At 35.3% G+C, this 15,526-nt stretch overlaps 1 protein-coding gene across 1 annotated transcript; it reads left to right on the top strand.

Moving 5' to 3' along the window:
• The first annotated feature begins 1,621 nt into the window (after positions 1-1,621).
• Positions 1,622-7,756, top strand: LOC110371481 (uncharacterized). Its single transcript, XM_021327767.3, has 3 exons — positions 1,622-1,889; positions 2,833-3,108; positions 3,200-7,756. Exons 1-3 carry the CDS (start codon positions 1,836-1,838, stop codon positions 7,544-7,546), a joined length of 4,677 nt encoding a protein of 1,558 aa, XP_021183442.3. The 5' UTR covers positions 1,622-1,835; the 3' UTR covers positions 7,547-7,756.
• Positions 7,757-15,526: the final 7,770 nt, after the last annotated feature.

The following is a 15,526-nucleotide window of genomic DNA, read 5'->3' as shown; positions in this document are numbered from 1 at the left end:
TAGGGAGTGCACCTGTGTCTGCGCAATGCGCAGCCGGCTGATCTCCATAAATGAGAACAGCCGCCGTGGCCGAAATCGGCCGTGGACACCATTATTTGTCAAAAACTGTGTGGAAAAACACTCAAGTAAATAAATCGTTTGTTGCTTTGCAATGCTCAACTTTTCATTTATACATTTTGAGCTTTTTGCAGTCTCTAGTAACAAAATTCGGACAAGAAAAGTTACTCTCTGAATAATATTTATATCTTCAGATATTTATATCTTGTGGTCTTAGGGTTGACTAAAATACTCCATAGTCAATGCCGCTAGTGCCGGATTAATCACATGGCAAGAGGAGCAATTATCACGGGACCTGCACCTTTGTGGGCCTGAGAGTCCCTACGATATCGAACTGATTTGTTTTTTTACTGCTATTTCGCAGTCACGATAAGTTAGTTAGAAGATTATCTACTTCTAATTAAGATTGAAGGGATACGCCCTATTCTTGATACCTACGTGCCCAGAACTTGATCCCTAGTGTCACAGAATTTTCTCAAATCCCTCTGACCTAGGTATTATGTACAGGTATGAGACAATGTGTTAACGTACCCCATGCATTAAGATAGATTTATAAATAGGTAACTCTTATCTGATCATTTCAAATTGTGTACCAACTGGGGTTATAAAAACTAAGTACCTAAGGGAGGTATATATTTTCACGCGTTTAATTTTATAAATAATATTTGTTTGTGTAGTAGTAGGTGCAAACGCGTTTGCACGAGTCGTTCTCACGGCCGATTGCCGAAACAACCCAGCGATCGTTCCACATCTAAATCGAAACACCAAACCAACATTCTGATAACTGTGTGGATAAAACCCCGTAAGTATTTTTCATTCGTCCCTTCATTATCATCATCATCCTTTGTAAAGTCGAACCCGAGCCGTTTTAAACGACTTGCCGATACTGTTCCACGAAACAGACGCGACAATAGCCGACTATGTCTCCAGACCGCTAAGACTACTTTAATGCGCAAAAGTGTCTTCTGCATGGCTCCGATCATTTATAATAATATACCTAAGTCATGGAAAGAATTGCCTATTAAATTATTTAAAAATAAGTTAAAGCAATATTTAGTTACCAAAGCATACTATAATATAAGTGAATTTCTGTCTGACAAAGACATTAAATTAGTCGGTAATAAGTCTACACATTAATTGAATACTGTTAATTTGTTTCATTGTTTTATTTTATTTATATTATGTTAATAATTTTCATCTAGTTTTAACTTAATGCTACTGATTTGTATAATTTAATTGTTTAGTTGTAACGTCAACAATTTGTAAATGTTTGCACGCCGAATGGCAAAATATGGCAGAACTTATTTATTTTTATAACACCATTTACTTTTGTACCCATATTTGCAAAATAAATATATCTTTATCTTTATCTTTATCTTTAACAGCATAATTTCTCCTTCCATACTCTTCTATCTGCTGTTATTTTCATCCTTTATTTCAATATTGTTATGTTTAAAAAGCGCTCTTCGTCCTCTTCTGTAAAAACTAACTTTGCTGTGCCCGACAGGGTCCATAATTGTTTCTTTTAATTTTACCCACCAGCCTGTACCTATACATTATGGTATGCAATAAAGTTATTGATTATTGAGTATTGAGTCATCTAGCAAGTAACTTTTTTTCATTTTCCATTCGTCCCTTCTGTTATTTTTTACTCTTTGAAAGATTCGCTCTATATAATTTGTCTCGATTATTTGTTTTTCTAATAAATAGGCTAAGGTTGGACTGCTGGCAGCTTAAACGGAGTCCGTTGCTCGATGTAGTGCACGAAAAACGAGAAAATGAAGATTTTTGTCGGTGGTTTGTGTATCAACGTTTTGTTTTTGGTGATATCGGTAAGTCATGTTTTTTCATCATCGTGGTTAGTGATGAATTCGGGACTAGTACTTCGGGACACTAGTATTTATAAATATTTAATTATTTGTGGTTTCCGAGCCCTTAGCTTTTAGTGATTCTACCAGGAAAAGTTGCTATATAAAAATATGTTTATTGGTTACCTATTTAATTTATTTGTTGAACAAACGCACACTTTAACATGTAATACCTACATAGATTTTTAAGTAATTAACAAACGCAGTGATGCGAAAAGGACAAACCATTAATTTTCAAAAGACAAAGAAGAGACAAGGAGATGGCATATGGCTTAATTAATAGAATTCTTACGGTAAGTTGCACCGTGTAACTAAAAGATAACCGAACCTTGCCGATTGTCGAATCGCGGATTTGACGGTTATCGTTATAGTTAAATGGTGCAGCTCACCTTTATAGAAAATATTAGATACATAATTTTAATTATAACTAGCAGGCTGCTGTAAATATGAAATGGCAATGCACACAGCGTATTTACAGTATGTTAAATATAATAATAATTTTATCACGAATTTACCTAAATGTGTCGAATTCACAACATTTATTTATATGTATACTAGATGAGTATTTTAGTTGTAAACCCACTTCGCAGTTTTATGAATATATTTTCCACACAATTTATATTACAAATATATTAATTTACATGAACATAAAATAATTATATAGAAAATGTTTTACGTGAATACATATGTTGCTAAGCTTTACCTTAAATATCACAAATGGCAAAAGAGGTTGTAGTTTACATAATACGATTATCTAAAAAGACAATCATCCTAATTGAGTACCTCTAGCTAGATGACTGAAAACGCAGAAAGCACCTAGTTAGTTACAAAAAAAAAAGCATTGCACAGAACAAAGTTAGGTACCCGTACCTAGTTAATAGTTGTTAATAAATAAAATATTCCACAGGACGCAGTTCCTGTAAAAATTGTACCAGGAGATCGGAAAGTAGTGAAAAAAGATGGAACCACACATACCATATCGAGATATTACCTTGTCCCAAACGATTTCAACGATAGCAGTAATGGACCAGCTGTGAAAAAAATATCACTAAGAACAGAAGAGGAAAATGGTAGACAAGATGATTTAAATGAAAAAGGAAAAAAAAGAAAAGCTAGTCAAGTAAATGTTAGTATAAAACACAAAGGCAGATCTCATGTAAGCGCCGTGGATGCTGAAGCACGGGTAAGTAAAAAAAAATATCTTTATTGGTTGAGGCGATAAATTTTCGATGAATGAGTCGTAAGTTCGAACTTTAATAATATTTATTTTTCAGGTATCAGAAAACACACAACCAAATATTCCTAACAATTCACTTCGCGTTCTAGTTGAACCTATTACTATTAGAACAGACATCACCGTCAAACTCAACGAAACAGAACGTCCTGAAGGAGTATCAGTTGAAACAATTCCAGATGTTACTGACAATACACAGGATTTTGATATTACCAAAAAACAAGAAAATCTCATTCTGTCATTGTTTGGTGGCGAAGTAAATAGAAAGGCAAAAATCAATGTGGATAACTTTTGGAAATTAGTTAAACATTATATTGCTACAGAACCTAACCAAGTTCAACTGTTATCAAAGATAGAGAAACTATCTACATTTTTCGATATTTACAGAATACTGCGTCGAAAATCAAAACGAATGCCTATTGAGCCGATAATTGATGACCTACTAGGAGTTCTTAAAAAATATGGTAGCGTCAAAAAGACCAAATCAAAAACAGCAAGAAATAAAACGAATCCAGATTTGAAAAATGATAATTTAAGTGTAAAAGTATATGCCGGTTCTGGTCGAGTAAATGATAATGAGCCCTCCAATGTTCTACGGAGTGATTTGAATTCCTCTAAAGAAAGACTTGACGACAGCGGTTTACAGTTTGCCGACAGCGGACAGATTAGAAATGAAGCATTAAAAAATGCAACACCTACTAAGGAAGCCGTAGTTCTAGTAAAGAGCGAGCCTATAATCATAGAAAACACATCGTGGGAAAGTAAGCCTTGGGCTATTGGAAATCAGGTGAAAAATGATGTTCCTCTGATAATGAACGGAGTAAGGACTGAACCAGAAACAAATACAGAAAAGGACTCGTCGTGGAACACTGACGAATGGGTGAAATACGAAGAGCCATCGAGTACGAGTACACCGCTTTCAGTCACAGAAAAGACACTGATCATTAAGGAAACGTCGGAAAAGGATTTGCCAAAAATCGCTCGTCAGTGGGTCAAGTACGATGAACCGTCGAGTGCTGACTATAGCATTCAACTGGAACCTGACACTGTGCTTGAAAAAATTGAGAAACCGTTGATTATTCCAGAAAATACACAGAATGCTGGTGTATGGGTAAAATATGACGAACCGTTGAAAATTAACGATAATACTAAGTACGTGCCTGCGCTTAAATCAAGACTACAAAGTTCACCCGTCGTGCTTGAAGATATAAATGAAAAGGATTTGCCGTGGACGATAATGGACAAAGCTCTGAACGCTGACAGAAATTCAATTGCGTTGAGAACGGAGAATGCAAATGAGAACCCTGTAAATGGTACACCAATAATAAACAAGGATCCATTAAACATTGAGGAAATATTTTCGAGCGGGGACGGTAGCATTATACTAGAGCCTGACGCTGTGCCTGAAGCAAATCTTGAAAAACTTTTGACTCCTGAAGCAAAAACGGAAAACGATCTTCCGTTGAGCATTGCCGATAATACTAACAACGTGCCTGGGGTTAAACTAAGACAACAACCCGATATACCTAACGTCATGGAAGAAATTACTGAAACGGATTTGCCGTGGACGTTAGTCGATAAAAGTCTGAACGGTGACATAAATCCAAAAGAGCCAGCTATACTTGACTCAAGATTAACAGAAGATAATCCATTACACATTGAGAAAATGTTGGAAACGGTTATGCCACTGTTAACTGATAAATGGGTGAACAACTATGTACCGTTAGGAACTGGCGGTAGCAAACCAGAGCAGCTTATGATAAGCTCTATAATAAAACACAATAACCCATCCTACATTGGAGAAATAAAGGGAAACGATAATCCTTGGATAACATTAAACAACCCGTTGAGCGTTAAAAATGTGTTAAAAGAAAACCCTGCGATTGATTCCTTGAATAGTAAAGAAATATCTGATAAAGATGTTCCATGGATCTCCGATGAATGGGTACAAGATGCTGTACCATTGCGCGTTAATAATATTGTAGATAAAGATTCTTTAATTGGTACACCAATCTTAAATAAGACACCATCAAACAATGAGGAAATATTTAATAAAGGTGTACCATGGTTGACCAATGAATGGTTACAAAATGCTGTGCCATTGCACTTCGATAAAATTACAAATGAGAACCCTATGGGGTCATCAATAAATGAAAATAATCCACTGAACATTAAGGAAATATCAGATGATGTACCGTGGTTAGCTGATGACGTGCCACCAAGCATTGACGGTATCAAGAATGAGCCGCCTGTGATGGACTCAAGAATTAAACAAGATTGGCTAAGGATCCTTAAAGAAGCGTCAGAAGATAAAACACCGTGGGCCATGTTTGACAATCCGCTAAGTGCTTATGATCAAGCCCTTGAGGAACCTGGAATTGAATCAAAAATAAAAGAAAGCGAACCATTGGACATTGAGCAAATAACAACACAAGGTTTGAAGTCGCTTCTTAAACCGCTAACTATTGAAGAACTACCCTGGCATATAGAAGATAGAAAACACAAAGATTTGGCACAGCTAATAGACGAAGAAGCGATGAACGTTATGCCTTGGACGATAAACAAGAATAAATCTCGTAATCCATATCAGATTCACACATACGTGATAAATCCAAACAGCAAAATTGCTGGAATGAATTCCTTACAGTATGGCAATGGCGATTTCAGCAATCAAAATCATGTGGGACTTATATCTGCTTTGAATAAATACCAAAACATGTATGGCAGTCAATTTCAACCGTCCCAACCGCAAAGTATAGTGGGTATTAATCCAGGTTATTCCCAATCAGTAATGACTGAGAATCAAAGTTTTCTGCCGGTTGGTCCCCAGCCTTCTCGTGAACTGGACTTTATGAAAAACAATCCAACAATGATGCAATCGAACACTATTTTGAATGAACCTTCCTTTCAGGTTTCTTCAGCGAACCATAACAAAATTGTTTCTGGACAGCAAGCTAATAATGGTATAATAAATAATCTACCGATGACAGAAAAAAATAATCCAACGAAGGAAAAATTTATATCTAATACCCAACAAAACACACATGGATCTGAATCTAATAGGCTTACTGGCAATAAAGTTTCAGTAGAATCTAGTGTTAATATCGATGTGGGGAACAATCAACCCGCAGCATCTCAAACGGCATCAGCACACGCTGAGGCTTCAATATCAAATATGCCATCAAATGGATATGAAGGCCAATCTAACAAGGAATCAGGAAAGAAACTTGTAATGGAATCCAACGTTAATTTAAATATAGGAAAGCAACAACCCTTAGCTCAAGAAAAATCCCAAAATATCCAAGCCGGATCGCAACCTCAAACGACAATGCAAAATGCACATTCATCGAATTCACAAATTAATTATAACACATTGAATGGTCGTCCTACAGTGCAGCAAACAAGTTTTAATAATGGGGGTTTAGTTCCCATGACAGTCCCGTTGCAATACCAGCCCAACAACCAAATAAGTAATATATATAACTATGGTGCCAGTCCTAACATGAACGGAGTCAAGCCTTATGGGGTTATCAATGTTCAACAACAGAGACCACAATTAGCTGCTACCTACCAGCTATTTTCTATAAATAATTTGCTCAAGTTGAATGAAAATTTAAGAAAAATTCAACTTGACACCCTTGAAAATAATCAGAAACTTGCAATACTGAATTTAAGAAGAATTGTCAACTTACTTCTGAGTCTAGCAAATCATTTCGCTAAAAATGGCAAAGGAAATAATTGGTATGAAAATGTATTTTATAACGTGAAGAAAAATTATCATCCATTACAGCCGTACGTTTATGCTGTAATTCGGCAACGTTGGTTGCACGAACTTTTGATGGTTTTAAATACCAATAATTATAATCTCCAAGCGCTGTATAACCCTAAAATATTGTCGTTTTTGGCAGCATGGAAATTTCCTGAAACTATTACGAGTTTCATGAATACAGAAAAACTAATAGCTGACCGTGTTGATTCTGGAATGTCTTATCCTCCAAGCCTAATAACTCCAATGAATCAAGTTACTAATAACGTAGTTGACATCTCTAATGTAGGAACGAATGCCGGAGCAAACAATGTCCAGATAGCCGAGGCTGATGCTAATGCTGTACTAGCAATACTTCAAAAATATATGCGCTTTAACATGTATCTTCAAAAAAAGGAGGAGAACGAAACTGGTGCAAATAAAATGATGGTACTGAAAGAAATTGCACTATTTTTAAAACAGAAAGGGTATGGACTTACTACAATAAAAGACTTGATTCGAAAAGTTCATGGAGAAATGGATTTTGCTGAAAGCCATACATGTCATACCGGATATAAGCCAGATGTTGTACATCATCTATATAACGTTATATTTCCAGTTTTGAGAAGGTCCGCACAGTAAATAATAAATAATTATTAATAATTGCTTCTCAAAATAAAAATTATGTATTTAGTCGTGCAGACTGATGCTTTATATTAATTTGTATTCCTTTATATTTTGTATTTTAAAAGTACTCATATTTATTCTATGTAGACGACTTTGTTATAGCAGTATGTACCTTTGTGACTTATCGTCAATACTCGTTACTTTAATTATCATGTCGACATGCTCTTTGTTATAATTATTTGTTTAATTTTTTGAAAGATATGCATATATTTCAATTTAATAAAAAATAAAGACCTACTATTGTAAAAGACCTGTGTTTTTCTATGCAATTCTTTGTGAAACATATACCTACAATCCAATGAAATCATGAATTACAAATCAATAAGCTCAACAATGAAATTTTCTACTCAAGAAGCACTCAAATAAGTCTGTATCAGACTTAATAATGAACAATGAATTTAATACGCTGCTTGGTTGGGTGAGTATTTTTCTTAGTATTTTAATCCATTGACTACAATCTTGAAATACCACTTTTCATAATTGATCTTGTAAGGTAATTCGCTTTACCAGCATTTACATATTCTAAGTATTTTGAACCAAAGTTCGACTGCAGTTTCCAAAGAATGTCTAATGATTTAGGTAACAACCTAAATAGTTTTTTCTCTTTTATTGTAACATTGAGTTTGTTACGTTTTCACGCTATGAAAGCTGAACCGATTTGGTCCTTTACTTCCAAACGTGACGAGATTTTTGCAATTCTTTTACAAACTATACACTTTCTCAACAAGTTAAGTACAGTAAAAAAGATGGTTTTGAGTCAAAAAATCTTTTCTAAAAATGTAACCCTTTTACCATCAGATTTTTAGTGTAGCGTTTGACTCCGTTATCATAGCAATTAAACTATATATTACAATGTTATCCTTGTTAAATGTCTTGAATACGCAATTACATGACTATGAGTCCACATGTAAATGGTTTTTTTTTAATAATATTCAGAATAGTTAAAAAAGAAACGTGTTTGTAAGAGGCATGCCTCCAGGATGCCTATTAGGACAACCCATTTTTTTCATATTCATTTCATATTTTATAAATTGGGTTTCTCGGTTATTAAATGAAAAAAAAATACTAATGACTTCACGCTTTCTTGCGGACAGGAATTGGCTGCTATGAGACGATATGATGTGCCTAGTCAAACTAAAACACTGAAGAGCTACACGAAAATTAAAGATTGGTAAGTATTTGTATCATTGTTTCGTTTATTGCAATATTCATCATCATCACACAGATCCTGACTTCCACAAGGTCGATAGGTCTCTTATACCATGTACGCCTACATGTTAAATTATAACCATTAATTAAAAAAACACGGCTAAGAAAATTGAATTTTATGTAAGTTAGTAAGTTTCGCTCAATTCGCATTACAGTATGCCACTGATTGCGAACATGTAGAGACGTTAATTGAAAACACACGCAGCCCGTCGGGCCTTTTTATACTTTCTTCTGTTATCCTTAACCCAAAATAAGGTATTAACAAATCCCTCATAAATTCGTTTAAGCCTCTTGAGAAATCGAAACATGCTAAACACTGCTCTCTTAATTCGGCAAATCATTGAAAACACAACAATATTATATTCTAATAAAGCATTCAATCGTGTACTACTTGCAAAACAGGTCGTCGTTTTGTACATAATAGAATTGCGTTTAATCATTCAATTATTGTTTCCCATTTCACGGTATATAATGTGACATGTCAATCAATTATATACTGTGTATATTTCGATATATTTTGCAGACGCTACTTGAGGCTCTGATACACCATAATGATTTTTCGCCTAGTGTATCGTTTTTTGTTCTTAAATTTAATAACGGGAACCTTGGGGGTAAGTGTTTTAATCGCCATTAAAATATCGAAAGTGAATTTAGAACCGTTAAGAAAAGTGTTTATAAAACGGACCGTGGATATTTTAACATTCACACATTAATGACCACTATTCTAACTAACAAGTGAAATAAATGATTCAGTTATATAGCTACGCGATGCTTTTTCGCTCAATTTGAGTTGGTCTAAACTATCGCGCGAGGATGTAGATACTACCACAACGGTGACTTTTTCCATTAAAATTTATTTTTACTCCATTCTTAACCTACTAAAAAACTATTCTCACTTTATATGCCATTTTTATTCTTATATCATTAAGTGGGGAATCTTGAAATTCAATAAAAGACTCTTTATGACGAGCTCTGATGATTCTTAGAACATTTTTGGTACTTAAATTATTAGCAGCAGCTAATACAGAATATGAACCCAACAGGTGAATATAGGGGCATTCTTTCAAAGTAACAAAACAATTTTGATAGGCATACATAAGGTAATATGTCTTCTCCGTGTGAGAGGAGGCCCGTGCCCAGCAGTGGGACGATAAAAAGGCTGTAACTATAGGTCAAACTCCTAATTCATCAAATTCATTATTTTCTTCGAAGTTTGATGTCACAAGGGAAGCCAGAACTACTGTAGATCAGAAGGTTTCTTGTGATACACTTTGTAACTGTCAAGATCAGCGGCATCGAAAGACTAATCCTGATCCATCTTCATTACTTCAAAATCATAGCCAAATGCTATCTGATGAGTCACCTCTTCTCAAAAAGATTAAGGTAAGTCTATTAATAGACGGTTTTTCTTCTAATAGTAGGTAATCATTGGATCCATTGTCATTTAAATCACTAGAAAGCGTAGTTTCCACTTCTTTTTTAACAAGATTTAAGACTATTTGAAGGTAGAGTAAAAGTTAGTAGGATTTATTTGGTAAAATTAGAAGTGTTAGAGAAAACTCAAGTTTTTGTAATTTGCAGTGTCTGGTAGAGCTTTTTGATCATCTTGTAGGTCTTGTCATATTCATCTTCGGAATTTCATTCAAAAATTCAGAATTATTTCCACTCGTGCCAATATTTTTGGTTAAAGCATAATAATCAACAAAATACCGTTTCAAATTAACCGTGAATATTGCACATCGGCACTACATTTATTTTAATAGTTTCAATTTTTTTTTCAATAATCTTACCCGTGTTTTTAAGCGATCCATTGGATTTTATTACACAATGCGCAGATAACCAAAGTGACTAGTCCGATGTAGTGCGGGTTGCGGATTCTCTAAAACGTATGCCGACCAATCAGGTTAAAGGAAATTATTTCATGATATTGATATGACAGTTAGTCATTTATAGAAGCCACAGCTTGTTTGATGAGTGTTAATATTACTTTTATACACTTGTGAATTGTTGGTAGAGATATTGTCTAATATTCGTAATTAGAACGTACATCAAAATCGGGTTTTATGCTAAATTGAAAATTAAAGGGTTTTATAAAACTAACTTGATATTGTATAAAAAAATATGGTGGAATTTATTAAGTCGAACAAGAATCTAAGGGAATAAAATCTAACCAAACACGTAATATACTGTTTCGTCCACCAGAATCGTTATGGATATCGAACACCTAGCCTTCCTATCTCGAACACAGCACACGGTTATTCTTCGGCCAGTACATCCTATGCGGCGCCTTCAACGATCGACATGGTAAATTATAGTTTTCTATTGTAAAAGTTGGGTAAAATTCACACAAATTGACACATTTTTTTTCATTTCATTTCATTTCTCTTTCGAACAATCCCGCAGCCCATTATTTGCTTGTCTGAATGTGGCTACTTAGTAACATGCTTGCGTGAGACGTCATATGGCAAGCTTCAGAGAAAATAACGTATAATACGCTTTAGAGAGACGAGAGATATCCAGGCTGTAGATAAATTCGTCAGGATGAAAACAGCAAAAATAATAAGCTAATGTTAGTCTAGGTAAGGCATACCAATGATGATGATGATGAAATCAATAAAATATCTAGGGCAATGTTTTATAGTATTCAAGGTTCATTAATACACCTTCAACGAACATATTCACGAGTTCATAATAAAATTGATCTTAATGTGTTTTAGGTACCACAATCCATTAACATCGTTGAGGAAGGACAGCAAGTAGCGGAGAAATCGCTATGTTTTTCCCCTAAAGCGGTGAAGCATCTAGTTAAGACAGCAATGGATTACGTTACACAAATTACACAACTGCCAGCGGAATTACGTCACATTGTCGATTTAATCGATCAAGATTTAGACAGTCTGCCAGATCACAAGTTGGAAGAACAGCAACACAAATTATACAAACCACAACATCCTGAAAGAACTAATTTTATATTGCAATACGAAGTTCCTAGCGCTCAGGATCAGGCTCAGTGCAAAGATGCGCTCGACAGTTTAATAGAAATAGCTTATAAGGCATATCTGGAACTAATGGAGCACCCCCAATGTAAAGAATATTTGTATAACTTTGCCAGCAACCAACCTGACGACCGACCGACAGGTTATGCCGAACAGGCTCCAGGCTTAAAGACCTTGATCATTACAATTTTAGACCTGCTTGACACAAAGAAACCGAAGACACCACCAGATGATCGTTATGGTGATATAAATCCAGGTGATCTTCCAACACTTAAACTTAAAATTCCAAAACATTATGCCAAAGTACCGTTTAACGAATACCCTACGAAAGAATACCTTATTCCTTCGCCAGAATACCAGTCTCCCAATGAATACCGTTATCCTACGACAGAATACATAATTCCTAAAACAGAATATTTCCCTACAAAAGAATACCATATACCTTCACCGGAAATTCAAATCACTCAGAAAGAATATATTCTTCCTTCCGAAGAATACCGTTATCCTGCCTCAGAGTTCCAGATCCCCAAGGAATATGTTCCTAATGAAGAATACGTTTATCCTTATATTCCTATTAATAATAAATATATTACTGCCCCGAATTACCACAAACCTAAGAAAGAATATATGACTACTGAAGAATTCGACATTCCTAAACAATATGACATTCCTAAACAATATGAAATTCCTAAAGAATATGAAATTCCTACTTCGGACTATCTTATTCCTGAAGATATCCGTTTACCTGTCCAACCATACATACCGAAAGTCCCTATCCCACAAGAGATTACGATCGTGGATAGCGAAGAGACGGATCTGCCTAAAATATTAAGACCGGTCCTGCCTGATGCACAACAGCCAATAATTCCAGAAAATATTATCGATTACATAATAAAACTATTAGAGAATGACGATAATGCGCCTATTGTGGAGTTGATTGATAATGTGAAGATTGTCACAGATTCACACCCTCAAAATATCCGTCCGTACATAATGAAATTATTAAAGCTACTCACGTTTGTTCCAAAAGAACATAATGATATCCCAAGGATTATTGAAATTTTAACGAATTTGCTCAATTCCCAAAAGAATGAAGAATGGCCATTGAGTGATACACTCACAGAACAAATTCTGTCTTTCGTAAAACCAGATGAATCTGGCACCATAGATACCAGAATATTAGACATCATTTTGAACTTAATTAAAATGAAACCACATGAGACTCAAGTCAAACATATACTGCATCTCTTGAAACCATACCAAGATGGTGAATTGGACCAAATACTAGCTGATATATTAATTCGGTTAATAAAGGCGTACCGAACTCGTTTACTGCGTCCAGATCAAATAGATATTCTATTCTTACTTTTGCAAAAGTCTAAAAATGGAATCGATGAGCCCAAAGCAATTGACGTTGCTAACAATTTAGACAGGTGGAATGAAATAGGAATTAATCCAAAACAACTGGAGTTAATATTCAATAACTTAAAGCCATATGCATATGGTCAAACTGATTCTAAGCCTCTTGATATAATACATTTCCTATTGACTCAAAGTACGAAGTTGAGTCGACCACAGTTAGATTTTATATTAACATTCTTGAATCCTAGCATGAGAGGTGTAGATATAAAACGTATAGACATTATACATTTCTTATTGGGCATTCTTCATATGTATCCGGGTCAAGTAACTGGTCTGCTTGAATTACTTATGGAAGATACACCTGGGGTTATGAATTCTAGATTTGTGGACATCTTGATCTTTTTGAACAATGAGGGGCTATTGACGCCAGAACTTATAGAGATCATCACCCAACTGTTGCAAAACGACGTAATGGGAGAACTGGACGAAAACCAGATAAAATCATTATTAGTCCTGCTAAAACCATACAAACAGTCTAATCCTAAGATGGTTGTTGATATTTTAACTCTTTTGAATCAAGGAGGACTGCACAGTAACTTATTAGAATGGTTTAAGTCACCTCAACCTGATGTAGTTGAAGTTCCAATCTACCAACCTCAAGACATCGGCATAATTGATCAAGTCAACGGTCCAAAACTTATATATGATCAACCACGTCCAAACAATCAAGACAGAATACCTAGTATTGCAATTGAAACTCCGGATAATGATGTTTCATCGATTATCGATTGGTTGCAAAAACAAGGCATATTTAATCCGGATAGCGGAGCTAATCCCGAAATAGTTAATAATATAGTAAAGATTTTGCAGATGGGTGATCGCGAATTGGGTGTTGTTGAACTAACGTACATGCTCAAACATATGAAGCCACTTATTTACCATCCTGTATATTACGTTAAATACAGGCTGCCTATTATGAGTTTCATAACAAATTTCAAAGCTTTGTTAAAAGAGAATCCACACCTAGCTGCAAACCCAATGAAACTGTTACAAGAGTTGATACTAATATCTAACGTAACAGAAGTATCTCCTAATCTGCAAGGTTACCCTAAAGACGAAATTATGAAACTGACTTTCAACGGCGGAGATTTAATTCAGGCAAAGATTTTAGATGAACAGAACCAGAACTTGAATGATCAGATCAAGTACGTCCAGTCTCTGAACACGGGTATTACGCCAGAAGAATTGTTGGAACTGAATAAGGTGAATGAAGCGAAATACTTTCCTAAAGTAGTCCAATTTCAAGAGACGAGCATTCCTGAGAAAATCGTAATAAACAAGGTTGTTGTTCCCTCTGCCTCTGCGCATTTCCGGCATTATGAAAGTGGGCCTATAATAACGCAGGGCGCGATAAAAACGATACATCATAAGCTTCAACGATCGAATGACAATCCGGCCTCCGACGAAAATGAGTCGAGTGAAAGTGCAGATTCTGAAGATGAAGAAACGACGCCTAAACCAACGCCGTCTCCGACACTCACGACGACAACTAACTAAAAGAACTTGTTTAAATTAATACAAATAAATGTAAGAAAACTAAGTTGTTTCATTTTTTGGGTTTTAAGATAAGATGGGTACTAAATAGGTATAGGTAACTTGTAACTCAGGACAGCATAAAACGAAGTGAAATACGCCAACTGAAGACAAAATTGGTCTGCCAGCCTACCTCTCCCTTGCATTTCAATTGTCTGTAATCTGTCTGAGAGTAGGCCGACAGTTGGCACGATGATTGGAAAAAAAGAAATCGTAATTTCAATCAAAGTTTTTAGTCGGTCTGATACCAGCGAAATCTGATTTTATGTGTATAACTAATTACTCAGCTGATAGTTTGTTTGGGCTCATCAATCATTTGAAGATGGATGGTAGTACTCATATTACAAAGACGGAGGTGTTTAGCCGATATCAGACCGAATGGAAACTTTGAATCGAATCAGGACTCTTTAGAAAAAATTGCCAACCATCGGGTCAATTATCCGAATGCTTAGTCTGCAGTGTGTAATCTTACATCTGAATGTCAAGTTTTGGCCGATGTGTGCCTACAAATTTCGAGAGTTGCCCTCGATTTCTCAGGGTATTGGGTATATGCCATCAAATCCTGGACCTCATGATGACGTGATTATTTGGTAAGTATTTTCAAGCAAAAAAAATAATTGAAAAGTCAAGTTCTGGCATGATATTTTTGACAGGTAGTAGTTTAAGGCTCTCGTAGACAGACGGCCCGTTTTCAACTGCATTCCAACCGTACAGTTCACAACGAAAACCCTACGACGAAATAACGTCCAAAGGGCTTTTCGAGTCAAATATTTAC

Source organism: Helicoverpa armigera, chromosome 28, assembly GCF_030705265.1.
Source record: "Helicoverpa armigera isolate CAAS_96S chromosome 28, ASM3070526v1, whole genome shotgun sequence".
In the NCBI taxonomy this organism is placed as follows: domain Eukaryota; kingdom Metazoa; phylum Arthropoda; class Insecta; order Lepidoptera; family Noctuidae; genus Helicoverpa; species Helicoverpa armigera.
The sequence above is the reverse complement of the archived record's forward strand: the minus strand, read 5'-3'. Positions and strand labels throughout refer to the sequence as shown.